Source organism: Magnolia sinica, chromosome 17 (assembly GCF_029962835.1).
Source record: "Magnolia sinica isolate HGM2019 chromosome 17, MsV1, whole genome shotgun sequence".
Taxonomy (NCBI): domain Eukaryota; kingdom Viridiplantae; phylum Streptophyta; class Magnoliopsida; order Magnoliales; family Magnoliaceae; genus Magnolia; species Magnolia sinica.
Window position 1 is genome coordinate 19,771,290 of NC_080589.1, and position 15,769 is coordinate 19,787,058.

At 40.0% G+C, this 15,769-nt stretch overlaps 1 protein-coding gene across 4 annotated transcripts; it reads left to right on the forward strand.

Moving 5' to 3' along the window:
- Positions 1 to 395: 395 nt before the first annotated feature.
- LOC131230226 (superoxide dismutase [Cu-Zn] 1-like) lies at positions 396 to 13,094 on the forward strand. 4 transcript variants are annotated; one of them, XM_058226051.1, is made up of 8 exons: positions 396 to 518; positions 2,670 to 2,758; positions 3,164 to 3,265; positions 3,394 to 3,489; positions 4,062 to 4,093; positions 4,209 to 4,284; positions 10,947 to 11,000; positions 11,088 to 11,683. In XM_058226051.1, the coding sequence occupies exons 2-8, from the start codon at positions 2,683 to 2,685 to the stop codon at positions 11,144 to 11,146; spliced, it is 495 nt and encodes a 164-aa protein (XP_058082034.1). In that variant the 5' UTR covers positions 396 to 518; positions 2,670 to 2,682; the 3' UTR covers positions 11,147 to 11,683. The 4 variants fall into 4 exon arrangements, with proteins under 4 accessions (XP_058082034.1, XP_058082033.1, XP_058082032.1 ...); XM_058226050.1 differs by lacking the exons at positions 396 to 518; positions 11,088 to 11,683 and adding exons at positions 599 to 636; positions 12,853 to 13,094; XM_058226049.1 differs by lacking the exon at positions 396 to 518 and adding an exon at positions 599 to 636.
- The last annotated feature ends 2,675 nt before the right edge of the window (positions 13,095 to 15,769 follow it).

The following is a 15,769-nucleotide window of genomic DNA, read 5'->3' on the forward strand; positions in this document are numbered from 1 at the left end:
GGATAATGATTTTCACGGTTAAAATATTAGTAAGGCTACCATATTGGTTTATTTTCCATCCAATCTGTTAAGAAGGCTACAAAGATAAAACTGAAAAGGAAAAACAAATAATATGTTGATCCAAAACTGCTATTACCTAGTTAGGGTTTTAGTGATAGTCTTTCAATACCCCACTGCTTTTTGCAATGTTATCCACTTGGTCTTTATATGTCTTATTTTTGGGCTCCAGACTTATACGAGCTCACCAAATGGATGGACAGTTAGGATATAACGTATACCTCGTGATGGGACCCACGTAACTTGCTAACGCCAACGCACGAGCTAGATCGCTTGTGTGTGGTACACCAGCCACTCTGCTTGTAATGACAGCCGAATTCTTACTAATGTTCTGGAAAGTTCCAACCCCTCCTACAACCTCACGCTCACACTCTCTCTCTCTGGGCTGGACTGATACGATCGGTGGATTTCCGTAGCAATCCAAACCTGTCTCTCTCTCACTGAAGAAGGGGTGTTCTGAGGTGAATTCCTTTCTTCCCTTCCCTTTCCATGTAACAAGACATTTCTAGGGTTTATGACTTCTCTTACTACATGCATACCATCCATCCATCCATACATGCTTTTAGATATCTTCTCTAGGTCTTTTCAGGCACTGATCTGACTCTGATTGATTCACGGTCCATAGCATTTCATGTACAAGAGAATTCTAGGGTTTTGACTTTCCATACATACGTACATACATACACACATACATGATATTAGCTACCTTTCTAGTGTTTGTGCGTTGATCGGATCGATACATGGCAGAATCTACATATTCTCTACCTTTTCAGCTTCATTTCTACGCTAGCCTCTTTAGCTTTTCCTAATGTTTTTCGATTGTGATTCGTTTTGATTTTATTTTTCTTCGATTGCTATGAATTTGAGTTCTCAGCCTACAGATATAGGGTTCATCTTTAAAATCTTTTTCTGTTTTTTTTTTTTTTTTTAAAAAAAATTTTAATTTTATTTTATGGGTGGTTGATCAATAGCTGAGGTCTTAAGTAGCTTGTGATGTTTTTTTGTTTTGTTTATTTATATATGCTTTGATGTTTCTGTCGCATGGGTTGCATTTGGGAAGATCTATCTAATTGTTTTGGTTGAAATATATGAATAATAATCAGATGGGTGATTTTGATATTTGGATCAAGTGCCTTTGATTATTGGCAATCAAATGCTGTGTCCACCTAGCACAGGGTAGTTGAACACTTTACACTTTTTTATTATGATCAAAGTAGAAGATTATTCTTTTTACCAAAATGTGCAGATCAAATCACGATCTTATAATTATAATAAGAACAAGAGATCTTTCTCGATCAATCCCTTTGCTCCTCATTCTTTGAGAATTAGAAAGATCCTTTTCGAGTTTGAATTTGTTCATTTGGAATCTGGGTTCTTCTACTTATTTAGTTTCTTTGATTTTCTTCAATTCTTTATTTTGTTACTCATCATGTATGCCCTGCTAAAATTGGACGTATGGCATGGGTGTAAATCATGATTCTCTTAACTTTGGCCATCTGATCATGACCTGCAATGGGCAATGAAATCCAATTTTGGCAGGACTGCATACTGTTAAGGGGGAAACAACGAGATTACTCAGAATGTTAAATAAAATTGAAAAAGCTAACCAGTGATTACTTGGTTACCTCCATGGTGGGCCACCCTCTATGAACGGTCTAGATTCCTGAATGGTTGTGCAACATGTGGGAGAACATGATATGTAGCACTGTCCATGGTGTACATGATGGATAATCACTTGGTTAAGTATGTCTTAGTTGCAACTACCCTTAAGTGTCATTCTTTTATCCCTATTTTATACTGTATTAGTTCTCCTTTCATTTCGCACCCATTCAGAAATTAGGAGTTCCCGTGGATGAATTCATACTGATTTACAGTTGAATGGTTCTGCAATAATAGACTGGGGACTTTTCTTCATGCACCATTTTTGGAAGTGTATGAGTTGTTTGGCTAGCAAATGGAATGATCCCTTGTAAAACATCCAAGAAGAAGTACACTGGGAGAAGTGAATCCTCTGATCTCATTACTTCCTAACAAGTCAATGGGCCACCTTCCATTTCTGCAATAAGATTCATCAACAGTGAACTTCCATTATTATCGTTTCAAACCAAACGATTCCTCATCATATGACTTATATTGTGGAATATTTGCTGAAGTTGTTTTCTATTGAGACCAGCACATGAAATTAGGTAGTCCTTTGGGGAGGAATACTATTTGTAGTAATGCAAGCAGGAGAAATAAACTGAATCTTTTGTAGATTGATTTGCCTAAGCAAGCTAGCACATTTGGTTTGACGAAAATTTGCCCAAAGGCTTGCTTGGGTGGATCCCTCGCTTCAGTGGACTAATTAGCGTGTGATTGGGTGCTTCTTCCCGAGCACGTGACTGCAAATGGTATTCATCAAGTCTTGATATGCACCCCCCCCCCCCTTTCTCTCTTTCATTTTATCAATTTCTATTTTTCCTAAAAAACGATGCCTACCAAAGTAATAAACTAATTCAATTTAATAAGAGCACCCCATTGCCCTTCCACTTTTGTTTTGCATGTGAGACATTGCTTGTTATTATTTAGGCTTTTCGCGTACATACATCTCTGAATTGTGTATTTTTCTTTAGATCACATACAACGATGGTGAAGGCTGTTGCTGTTCTTGGTGGCAAGGAGGGTGTCTGTGGCACCGTGAACTTCACCCAAGAAGGAAATGGTAATTTAATTTTATGAAATCATTTTAGTCTATTATTAGGGATTTATTCTCACACCTTCTTAATTCGTTATGGTTGTGTTTGTCTCATGGTCATTTCAGGAGTGGACGGTTTTTTTTTTTTTTTTTTTTTTGTGATTTTGGAATTTCTAGTTAAATAGAATTTCCAAATATCACAAAATGGGCCTTGTTTGTGTTGTATTGGGAAGAAAGAGCTCTTTCATATCCACATGAGCATTGTTTCATGATTTTTGGAAAATTTACTATGAATACTGTGAAGTATCTTACTAATGGCCCATGGCCTGTGGTGAACTGATGCTTTATGGCCCACGGGCCTGCAGTGAACTGATGCTTTGAGTTTTTGTTTTTCTCCCTTGGTCATTATTTTCGTTAATTTGTCCATATCAGGCCCAACTACAGTGACTGGAACTCTCTCTGGCCTTCAACCTGGGCTCCATGGCTTCCACGTCCATGCCCTCGGTGACACAACAAATGGCTGTTTGTCAACTGGTATTTTGTACAACTCAAAGATCTTCTCTATAACCTTAGTCAGCAAGAAATAAATAAAGGCCATAAACAACAGCACTTGGTTGTGCATAGTGCTTTCTTTTAATGCATCCTGGTCGGTCAATTTGTAGGGGCACATTTTAATCCTGTTGGGAAAGAACATGGTGCTCCGGAGGATGAGAACCGCCATGCTGGTGATCTTGGGAATGTTACAGCTGGGGAAGATGGTATCCTTTCTTTCCTCGGATTATTATTATTATTATTATTATTTATTTTTTTATTTTTGAGGCGACTTTCTTTCCTTTGATTTACTCCAGTAGTTTTATCAATTGTTATCCCTGAGGTGGTATTATATGATTCTCAATTGAAATAGTTGGGCAAAATTTTTGTTTAACGGGATATGACTGAGTAAGGTTGGCTCCATCTTTTGGCAACCTGAGCCATTTATCTGATCACCCCATCATTTGATGGCCATGCTCCTGTATCTCCTGTCAGATGATCCTTTCCATCTGATGAAGGTGGACAATTACAACCAGTGGCCTGCATTTAATGGAGGCCAAATTAGACTGTTAAATGGGTAGATTTTTGGGTATCTCCCATCCTCGATGGTGGCCTCTATATGAAACATTGTGTATTTGATCATTATCTCATGTTTATAGCTTGTATTTATAGACCAGAAGCTGGTGTAACAATATCGCCACTGAATTAAAATGATATATTGCAGTTTGAGGCCTGGTTTGACTGTGGTTTACTAATTTCCAGCTGGCACTAATTTCTTGAGTGGTTTGGTATGTTTCAGGTACAGCTACTTTCACCATTGTTGACAGTCAGGTCATTCAGTCTTTTGCCCAACTCTAATTTCTCCATTTTGACTTGCAAAAGCCTTTTTTGTCTGTGTTCTTCTACCTTCTAACTTATTCTACCGAGCATCAATTTATGTGCGCAGATTCCCCTTACTGGACCAAATTCCATCATTGGAAGGGCTGTTGTTGTCCATGCCGATCCTGATGACCTCGGAAAGGGTAAGTTTAGACTGTTTTTACTGTCAATTCCGTGTCTTCAATATTATCAGCTTAAGGTCCTAATCAGTTAAAGCAAAATGTTATTCTGATGCTTGAAAATGCCATTTCCCCATAAAAATCTTTACTTGATTGTCGAAATCACGAATCTGAATGAACTCTCTCGCTTTGTAATCTGCAAGCAACGATGTATATCCTTGTGAAAAGGCTATTTCATAAAATGTTTTCTTTATCTTGGACTCATGGTGGTTCATTTGATGACTGTTATGGGCCTTGTCAAATTCTATTTAAAGGCACAAAAAGCTGCCAGTCTGCTATGCTCTGGTGTATGGCTTATGCCCATCACAGGTCACCTCTGATAGCCTACTTCCATCGTTATTGTCCCATCTAATAGATGGCCAAAGAACAATGCAAGAAGAACAAACAAAGTGTGCTGATGTTGTATTTGAATCTGTGGAGCTTACTCATAACGGGTTGGGTTATTAAATGTATGGGACAGAGAAGTTTGGCTCCCGATGGGTTGGGTTACCGTATACTTGTATTTGGACCCAACTAAGGGAATCGGATTAGGCTCCTTTCATATATGAGGGACTGGCTCTATTCCTAAATGGATTCTAAGGTTTGGCTCCCAACTAGTTGGGTCATTTTATACTCATATCCGGACCCCAACTAGGGGAATCCAATTTTCGTTCCGTTAGATTTGGAGATTTGGATGTGTATCATATATGGGGAACTGGCTCTTTGGTGCAAGCCAGTTATTGAGTCAATGAGATCTCGACACCCGAATTGCAAAGAAATGGACAAGAATACATGCACAAGAGTTTTTTAGTAGAGAGGGAGAAATACTTTATTGATATCAAACTTCTTTTTACAATACTTGAGAAAAATTCACACTTGGGAAAATTTGGAATTCTCACCCCCACCCAAAAAAGACCATAAATGAATCTTTAACAAGGATCCCTTCCAACTAAGAGATTGATTTCAAATCAATCCAATCCACCTAAGATGTGAAAAGCAAATATAGGAAATAATCCTCAAAATCTTCAATAACATCTTTAAACCAGCCTCATATCATCCATCACATCTCTCCATATCTTCAATCACATCTTTAAATCAGACCTTGTATTTTCCACAAATAGTAAATTGGAAATCTTGATATTTAGGGGCCCAAATTCATAAATAAATAGTCCAAAATCAGCACATGTTGGCCCTGCTATGGGTCGCGAGCCTACATCTCTCTTCCCTAATTGGATTCGAGTATTCTGTTGGGTCAATTTCGAGAAAGAATAAAGATTTGAGATGGGCTTTTGGATTTGGAATCATGTCCAGCGTGAGGTTTGGGTTCTGGATTGAGGCCCATACTAGAAACATGCCATTTGTAAGGTTTTTAGATAATAAGCAAATGAAGGATAAAACAAGACAATCATATTTACAGGCATCTGTGGACCTAATCTGACCTGATTATTAATCAGGATTGAAATCTAGATCCAAGTCCAATTAGACCAGATTGGATATTTTGGGTGTCCATAGATTTGGATACCCATTGATGACCCTACGTAAAGGCACTTGGGGTTAGAAGCGGAAGGTATTATTCTTGAAATGCTTGGGCCACCTTTACCAACTGATCATAAGTTCAATTAATGAGATGGGAATGTAAGAATCTTTTCAGCTCCATTACCACTGATGGGGTACCTAGTGCTTAGGAGGGAGTCGTTCTGAGTTGCACCTAGTGCTTAGGAGCAAGTCGTTCTGAGTTGCACCTAGTGCTTAGGAGCAAGTCATGTTGATATGCACCAGTGGCTGTGTGTTGACTTGTGTGTGTGCGCTTCTGCGTACGCGCTCACATGTGTGCATGTGTTGTGTGTGTGCGCGTGTGCGCGAGCGTGTGTGCATGTCTCTATATATTCTCCTAATAAATATGTTTGAGGGGTATGAGGGGTACCAAACATATTGATTAAAAGGAAAGACTTCAAGAGGATGATAAGACATCAGATTAATACACAAAGGAGGATAGTCCCCCTAACAAGCTTAAAATAAATCACCATGCCTGTCACGACCCAAAGTTGGGGATTGGGCTCATTAAATTCCCGGCTGTTGAATCCAGTGCTGACAGCCTCCATAGTACCCCAATCTCGGATCCTACCTCCCATATGCCAAATTCCAATCTTGGAATCCTGCAAGGAAGATTTTTAGGGATTTTTTTATGGATGTGAGGTTCACATTGGGACGATTCCCTTCGTCTATCAGTTTGACTAGCTCATGGTGGGCCCAATGAGCTTTGGATCAAACCAAACTTGATTTTTACCTTTATATAGATCTGTGTGAACTTATGAACAAGTTGAATGGAAAATAAGCATCACTGTGGTCCACACATGGTGATCCACGCTGTGATAGTGTGGCCCACCTGTGGGGCCTACTACAATCCACAATAGATAAAAAGAAAATGGGAAAGAAAACGAAAGCAATAGAATTTCGGCCATCCCGCCATTATGGGGTCCACCACAACCATACATACACAAGGTGGGTCCCACCCTTGTGGGCCCACCAAAATAAAAGGAAACAAAGGAAAAATTGAGAAAAACTCCACCCTTGCACTCATGATGAAGGCAAATGGTCGGATCGGGTCGGATTGGTGATTAGACGGCTTGGATCGTGTTCGGGGCCCTCCAAACTAGCCTCCTCCTCTAATCTTCTCTATTTCCCTCACAATTCTCTCTAACCCCTCTTAATCTCACTTTTTCCCCCCCTTTTATTCTCTCCTTCACTTTTCTCTCATAATCGTTCTCTCTTTCTTTCTCCAATCTCTTCTCTCTCTTCTCTCTTTTCTTTTCTTTCTCACTCTCTTGTTACAAAGTGTGGGGGGGTAGAAAGGAAGATGGGTAGAAAAGGGAGAAAAAGAGGGAATGAATGGAGTAGCTAGAGTAGGGGGTAGGTGTTGACTTTGGGGCCTCTCTTGCATGAGGAAAGGGAGAAGGGTAGGGGTAAAATGAGAAATTATAGGGGTTAGGTGTTGCTTAGTAAGGGTGTTAGGGTCTTTCGATGTGATGGAGTTATGGGGTTAATGGGTGATGGATTGATTGACAAGATTCCTTGAGATTTGCACAAATTGGGCCTGCGTCATGTGTGCGTTGTGTGGCTCGTTTCAGATTGTGCAAACAATAATATCTTTCAAACTGGGTACCACAATGGGGTATGCCGTGTGGTGTTGGAATTGCAGTGCCCGTGCATAGGTCTTGGGTCGTTGTTGTATTAAAATAGGACGCTTGATCGGTGCTCGCTAATCCGGTCTGTTCCGAGTATGCCGGCATTGAAAATGAAGCGTATGGTTGGTTAATTAGGGTACTTGACAGAAGTTGGTATTAGAGCATAACCTGAGAATACCTGCAGATGACTTCACATTTTTATTATTCTTTCATTGTGTGATGATTGCAAACTTAGAATCACCAGAATCCCCGGTTTGGTAGGACCTAGAGAATTAACTTTTAGACTTCTTGGTTTGCCCTTAGTCTAAATTAACATTCCTGTTTGAGAATTTAGAAACTTCTGACGTGGCACCTTGTCGAATGCGCTTTACAAGATGTTTGGGTTAGTTGTGCAAATTTAGAGGACATAATTTTTGTCAGGAGGAAAGAGCTGTGAGAACCGTACCTTGATTAACCCTCCGTACACTTCGTTTTCAATGCCGGTATACTCGAAATGGATCGGATTGGCGAGCATTGATCGAGTGCCTTGTTTTAGTACCGTAATGACCCGAGACCTATACCCTAGTGATCACGCGAGTGCTATGATTCCAATGCCGCAAGACACGTCTCATTGCGATATTCGGTTTGGAAGATACTATCATTGGTGCAATTCGGGACAGGCCGCGCAACGCATGCGTGGCATGAGTTCCATTTGTGCAAATTTCGAGGAATCTTGTCCATCAGCCCATTACCCATTAACCCCCCATTACCTTTTCCCCCATCACTCCATTACACATCATGACAAAAGACCCTAACAACCCTTACGATTACTCTTACCCGTACCCTTTTCCATTTTCCCATGCAAGAAAGACCCTAACAACCCTTACAATTTCTCCTTTTACCCTTACCCTTATCCATTTTCCCATGCAAGAAAGCCTCTAAAGTTAACACCAACCCCTTACTCTAGCTACTCTATCATTCCTTCCATATTTTTCTCTCCTTTTTACCCTTCCCTTTCTAATATTCTCTCTATTCAATTTTCTTAACAACACCCCTCAAACATTTCACACCTCCCCCACACTTCAAGAGAGTGAGAAAGTAAGAAAGAAAAGAAAAGAGAAGAGAGAAAGAAAGAAAGGAGAGATTGAGAAGGGTTAGAGAGAGTTGTAAGGGAAGGGAGGAGACTAGTTTGGAGGGCCTCGATCACAATCCAAGCTATCTGATCGCCAATCCGACCGTTTACCTTCATCGTGAGTGCAAGGACGGAGTTTCTCCCCTCTCTCCCCTTGTTTCTTTCATTTTGGTGGGCCCACAAGGGTGGGACCCACCTTGCGTATGTATGGTTATGTGTGGTGGACCCCATAGTGGTTGGGGCCTACCCCGATGGCCGGAATTCACTTTCTTTCTTTTCTTTCCGCTTTTCCTTTCATTTTCTTTTTATGCAATTGTGGATTGAAGTGGGGTCCACAAGTGAGCCACAGTGCACACAGTCACATTGTGGACCATTATGTGTGGCCCAATGAGATGCTTATTTTCCATTCAACTTGTTCATAGGTTTATACAGATATGGATGAAGGTAAAAATCCAAGTTTGGCTTGATCCAAAGCTCATTAGGCCCCCATGTGAGCTGGCCAACCAAACTGATGGATGGAGGGGGATCATCCCAATGTGGACCCCACGCATCCATAAATTTAAAAAAATTTCATGAAAATCCTTCTTGTGGGGAATACAGGATCGGAATCTAGCGTATGAGAGCTAGGAGTAGAGATTGGGGTACTATGGAGGCTGTCGGTACCGGATTCGACGAGTGGGAATTTAGTGAGTCCGGTCCTCGAGTTTAGGGTGTGACAATGCCTGTCCGCAAAAACCTTAGATGATCTTGCCCCTTTAATAATTAACCATTTTGCTTTCTGAAATGGCACTACTAGCCAATACAACTTATCCCGAAAAATCCCACTATTTTGGTTGTTTCAATTCACCCATAAAGCGTATGAACTGAGGGAAGCCTTTTACACCGTCTCTTGCCTCCATGCCAAGCTCTACAGTGCCATCAATCAAAGCCGGTGCGTTAAGTATTTTTGTGGACTTGTACATGTAACACCACCGAGGTTGAAAACACGAGTACACAACCCTACTTGATCAGTAAGCTTTTGCCTATCTAACATGAACACTAAAAGAAAAAAGAAATGTTTAAATTATTTGTTATTTTCTAATACTTGTTAATAGTGTTTGAAATATTGGTATCACATTCTTGGGATACGGATACGTATTGGTTATCGCATGGGATATATCGGTTGTATCGTGTAATGTATCGCTGTTGTTGGAAACATGGGGAAACATTGGGAATTGGTTGAATTTTTTGATGAAACTTCGGTGATTGTTAAAAAAGAAATCAATACACACATATAAATCAAAATATTACAAAAAACAAGTACACATAATAGTTTTTCTTTGTATGGGGTCCTAATCTATGCGTTATTTAACTGAATTAATGCAAGTATAATCAATGTCTATTCATATAATTTATAAATGTAAGAAGATGTGTGGAAACACAGGCAATACTTTCAAAAGCAAAAGAAGAAACACTAGATTAGGTTACAAACATTTTTTATGTGATGTTTGAACATAAAGATTACAAACGATTTGCAAGAAATTGGGAAATTTTGATTTTTTTTTTTTTCAATTTTTCGCAACTTGGCCCATCTCCTTCAAAGCTCGAAATTGAAGCTCCCAATCCATGATTTTTCATGCAGAACATGAAAAATCATGAATTTGTAACAATTTGACACTAATTTAACATGAATTACAGAAAATAAGAGCATCGAAATTCGAAAATGCTCACTAGATCGAACATGTGGGATATATCGCACTACTTGTGCGTTTCGTATCGCACTGGTGGGATACAAGATATATCGTGGGCTATATCGGCTGATATCATCGATATTTAAAACAGTGCTTGTTACACATAAATGATTATATTTGAGGTTTATGTTATTAAAACTTCTGGATTTTTACACCCATAAACAAGTATGAGTTGGCATATATTACCTTTCAAAGCCACCATGTCCAAAATCTGGTATCTGACTCCAATGTAATGTGTCCATGTTCAAGTCACATTGATTTTTGGCAGTTTGGCTCAGCTGTCACCTGTTTCACAATATTTTGAAGTAGTGGTCATCTTAGTCGTCAACTCTTGCAGTCTGTATCCCTATTTTTAGTTGGTATTTATTATTTACTAATGGCTATTACACAGATTAATTGGCTTTTGTTTTTTCCGAACCAGCAATAAAATAAGTTCACAAAATGGCTTGTCTTTTGAAGACTGGTTCCAAAGGGGTGTCAATATCTTCACATTGAAGAAAAGAAAAGAAGAGAATATGTTGGAAATCACATCATCTTCGCATTGCATTCCTGTATTGTCTTGTGCTTCTTCTGGTCCATCTAAGTGGGCATAGCATTCAACTGTTGCTTGTGTTTTTCTAGGTGGACATGAACTCAGCAAGAGCACTGGAAATGCTGGTGGCAGAGTAGCCTGTGGTAAGCACCTTGTTGGTTTCCTTTAGATTCTTATTTATATTACATGCCTTGTGATGTGATTAGATGTGCCTGCAAATCGATATTTAGGTGGATACAGACTTCAGGACACCCTGAATCAATGGGCATTGCATTTGGAGTGGAGCTGAAACATAGAAAACCCCATTATGTGGATTTCTGTTTTCTGCCCCAAATAGTAAATTGGGTGTGAAAATAGGAACAGAAGAAAAACATCTGCTCACCCTCACCTCCCAAGGACCTCCAAATGCAATCTTCCACCTGATGTATCACAGATTGCAGGAGGTGACTATCACACACAAAATGGACATTTCTTCTTGTGTGTTTGGGGCAACCAGAAAGGTTAGCTTGCATGCTTTCTTACATTCTGGTTTCTTGATTGTTATTTTCTCCATATCAAATTTCTACCTCAGATTGGCTCCTGCCTCTTAGCTCACTTGCTTTGAGCTAAATAAAGTGGCCTCACAAAGGATGTCAAATGCTTTCTACTTGTTATTTTTTTTTATTTTTTTTTATTTTAATGATGAGGAATTAGATGGTCTTGCTCATCAGCAAATGTAGAGTATACTGACGCACAGGACTCAGTATGTGGGACCATGGTTTAGTGATCCAAACTATTGAATCCGATGGGGGATGCCTCACAAATCTCCTGGATTGGAAGGTTGTAACCCCTTGATCCTTGGACCATTCTGTTGAATGTGGTCCATTGCTGTGTTTCTTCCTGGCTGTATTTGTAGGACATTGAAAAAAGGGTTTAAATCTTCCAATCTGGATATTTTCTAGGCAGGCCTGGTACATTATGATGTGCTCCAGCAAACTATGCCTTTGTTGTTGAGCGGGACACTGATCTCTCTCTCTCTCTCTCTCACTCTCCTCCTCCTCCCCCCCCCCCCCCCTGTCTCTCTCTCTCTCTCTCTCTCTCCCCCCCTCTCTCTCCCTCTCATTTGGTTAGTATCAAGGGAGTGGATCGAGTTTTCCTGGAGGCATGGGAGGTACCATGTGTCCAAGTCATTGCTGCACATGCAGCATACATGGACATCATTGAAACCGTCCATTCAATGGGTTCAATAGTGAATGGGCTAGAGTCCAAAATCACACTGTTTATTCAGCAGCACAAATACACACCAAGAGGCTGTTTGGATGCTCACAAAAAGTAGGGTATTGCCTGTGCTGTCTTGCTAGTGCTACGCTGATCATGCAATATTGGACCTGTACCATGCTCTATTTGCCTAGTACTTGGGATAGGGAGTGGTCGAACGTGTAAGGAGCCAAAGATGGTTAGTGAAATATGTAGCATTATGGCACATGTGCATACTGATTGATACATGTGGATGATTAAACATGGATTGTCACACATCTATAACATTTGGCACTTGTGATACCTGTGCATGTAACATTTATGTTCTTGCATACTGTACACCCCTTTTAGCAGGTATATTCTATCTGACCCTTTTACTGTACTAATTCCCTCTTTTTGTTTGAAAAAAAAGAAGCTTACAAACCGCTCACACGCCGTCAATGCAGTATACCTTGGGCAGTACCTGAATTTGTTTGCATCCAAACAGTCCCAATAGACAAACATTAGCTTGCGCAATGAGAAAATGTTCATTATTAAATGGTTAGGATGTTCCAACCTGAAGCAAATATTTTTTGGTGGCTAGTTGATGCCAGGGCTCATGGAAATGGCTGCATAGAATCATCCTACACATGTGCCATGTGCATGGAACACGATCTGGAGGCATGGAAATGCTGTGCCTCCAGAGGCAGTGTATCAGCTCCGATAGATCAATCCACCTAATTGGTACACTTGCTAATTTTGTTATTTTGCTTTTGGTAGGTGTTATTGGGCTTCAGGCGTGATTCTATCGCGACTTGTCTTTCATTGGAAACTGACGGTTTGCGTTCATCGGACCTATGCAGTTATGTATTGGAATAATGAGGCTTAGTTACTTAGGTATGGAACTCCATTGAAGCAGTAAGATTGCGTGGTTCATGTTCCATGTTCAGAACCATTTTCTACCGTTCGTTCCTATGATTGTGTGATTATGTTCTATGTTGAAGCAGTGGCATTTACAGACAGCTGGAAATGCTTGTTGGTGAATTGGAACCTTTAGGAGGTAGGACCCATCATGAATAGGCCATGGGAAAGTATGAGTTGAGGACGTGGATAGGGTACTACCCCCTCCTGTCCTGAGCTCGGAATAGTGTGGGGCTTCGTGTGTTCCAACGTGATGTATGGGTTTATCGACACTGTCCATACATTTTTACATATCATTTAAGTCCAAAAATAATGCAGATATAAGGCTCAAGTTGACACCACCACATGAAGCAGTGGTGATAATGATGTCCACTGTTGAAACCTTCCTAGGCCTCTGCGATGTTTATTTTCCATCCAACCTGTTGGTCACATAAACCTGGATGAATTGAAAACACATATCAGCTTGAGCCCGAACTTCTGCAGCTCCCAAGAAGTTTTTAATTATGTTCGTTTAATCCCAACTATGTGGTCTTCTTGAGTCCTGGATATGCCTCAGTTTTGGGCTTATACCCCTAAATGATACGGAAAAAAAAATGGAGGGATGGTGTGTATTAACCCATGCATCACTTTGGGCCCCACAGCTCCAGCCTGTTCACAGGTGGGGGTGGAGTAGTATCCAATCCATGTCCACGAGTTGCCGTCATGATTTTAATTCCCAACGTCCCAACTTGACTTGACGCTGATTAGCTAGTGCGGCCTGCACCACCCTCATATTTGGTGTGGCGACATGGTAAGATTTGATTGGTAGGGCCAGATGCTGTCAGAGATGGGCTCAGGCCAATGTAAAGGCCTTTTGGCCTAGTTTTTTCTCGCCCCATCTCTGGCAGCGCACGCCCTATTAATCAAATCTCACCACGGCTGAGTGTGGGGAGGACCTCGCTACCCAATCCACGGCCTGAAGCGCATCAGTTACCCAGTCAAGCTCCCCATGTCTTGAGTACTGAGACTTGGTTGCATTTACAAGAATTAAATAGTATAGTAGATTTGGCCCAGCCCGGTCCGGTCAGTTTTGGTGGTTCTCTTGGTTCTTTCTAATTTTGTGATTTTCATTCCTGTTGAAGTCCTGAAAAAAAGAACGGATCTTTTGATTATTGATGAGATCTGATGGAGTTGATTTGGTGAGTCAAGCTTTTTTTGAGTTTTAAAACAATTCTGCAAAAAAGACTGGTCAGCTAATCTTTGAATGGCTAAAATCATATAATGGAATGGCTGTGATGGAATTTATTGAAAAGATAGCCCTATCCATGGCCAATCTTTGCCAGGACCTACCTCTTGTAGAGGGTCTTAGCTGATCCCATTTTTCCAAGTGGCTGGCTAGTTTGCCATGAGTGCTGATGAATAAGGATCTTCTGTAGTACGTTAAGTATTGATTATAGTGATAGGCCCTGCTATGAAGTTTAGTGAGCACAGAAACGAGGCTGGCCTACTTATCAAGTGGATCGCCAATGGTTTGATTCAACATTATGCTTGACTCACCCAGTGAGAGATCAGCCTGATTTAGAAAGCTGATCGATCTTCATGGTGGGGCTTATGGTTTTCATGATACTGATTTCTGTAACAGGTAGCCTGTTTTGGTAGGAAGATTATTAAACATGTTACATCCAAAATAGATTGCTTATGACCTAGAGACAAAGATTGTGTAACTGCAGGCATACAATCAACTGCATTTGAAACACATTGTAAGAGTAAAAAATGTTATCAAGTCCATTTTGAAAGCTTGTTTTTGAATGGTTAAAAATGGTTGTCATCATCCTACCAACTTGATTTGTGGCCATGCGTCATCCCTACCAAACATCATCTCTCTGTAACATCTGCCGCTAGTGACCTTTTTTATTTTATTTTTATTTTTTTCTTTGTCATGCCTAGCAATCAATGGTTGAGATTTTACTCTATAGCCTTAATACATGTTTTATGGGCTTATAGGGGCAGTTTCTGGTGTTTTAAAATATCGATGCAACAGCCCCTTATAGCGCCCTAAATGCAAAGATGATGTTTGCGCGATTGGGAAAGAAACATCAAGTTTGGAATATTTTATGCCTTCAATCATTTGATTATTTTCCTTTCAATTGGAGAGGAATTTCATATCCTTTAAATAAATAAAGAGTTCTGAAAATCTGAGGGTTATTTTGGGCACCCCTTGCCCATTGTTAAGCAAGTCCATCATGTTGATGATTTTGATTGTTAAAAAGGATCCAGACCCAAAAAAACACCCTCAAGCATCCTTAACTTATGTGAGGGTCCCTTTTTTGAAAAAACTCAAGAATTCAAATTTGTTATTTTTACACAATGGAGTGACCAACCTTGATACCCTAACAGATTTCACCAACCCACCCAAAATTGCACACTGTATATTTACAATTTAATGTTTGCTTCCTTGATACATCTCCTTTAAACCTCCAAAACCATTTCCTAACCGACATTGGTTCATTTGGCTCAAGCATTACATTCCCATGGTTTATGCATATCTAACCCATAAGATGGTAATTACGTTACTTTGAAGTTCGTAAGTTTTTTTTTAGGAAAATTGTAATAACATCATGAAACATTTTTTTTTTTCCCTTCTTGAGAAAGTGATTATTATTTTTAAATCAACATAACTGAATTTTTATTACCATATTATGGATTCAAAGCTCCACGAAGAATCAATGCGCTCTAGTGGACGTTACAAAGGCTTTTAAAGACCTGGTCCAAGCAACTACTTTGAATTTTAACTCTC

Excerpts from the sequence above, each read along its gene's own strand:
- LOC131230226 (XM_058226049.1), top strand. The coding sequence starts at position 614 with ATGCTTTTAGATATCTTCTCTAG. Across the intron at positions 637-2,669 it reads CTTTTAGATATCTTCTCTAG|ATCACATACAACGATGGTGA; the intron begins GTCTTTTCAGGC and ends ATTTTTCTTTAG. Across the intron at positions 11,001-11,087 it reads TGGTGGCAGAGTAGCCTGTG|GTGGATACAGACTTCAGGAC; the intron begins GTAAGCACCTTG and ends ATCGATATTTAG.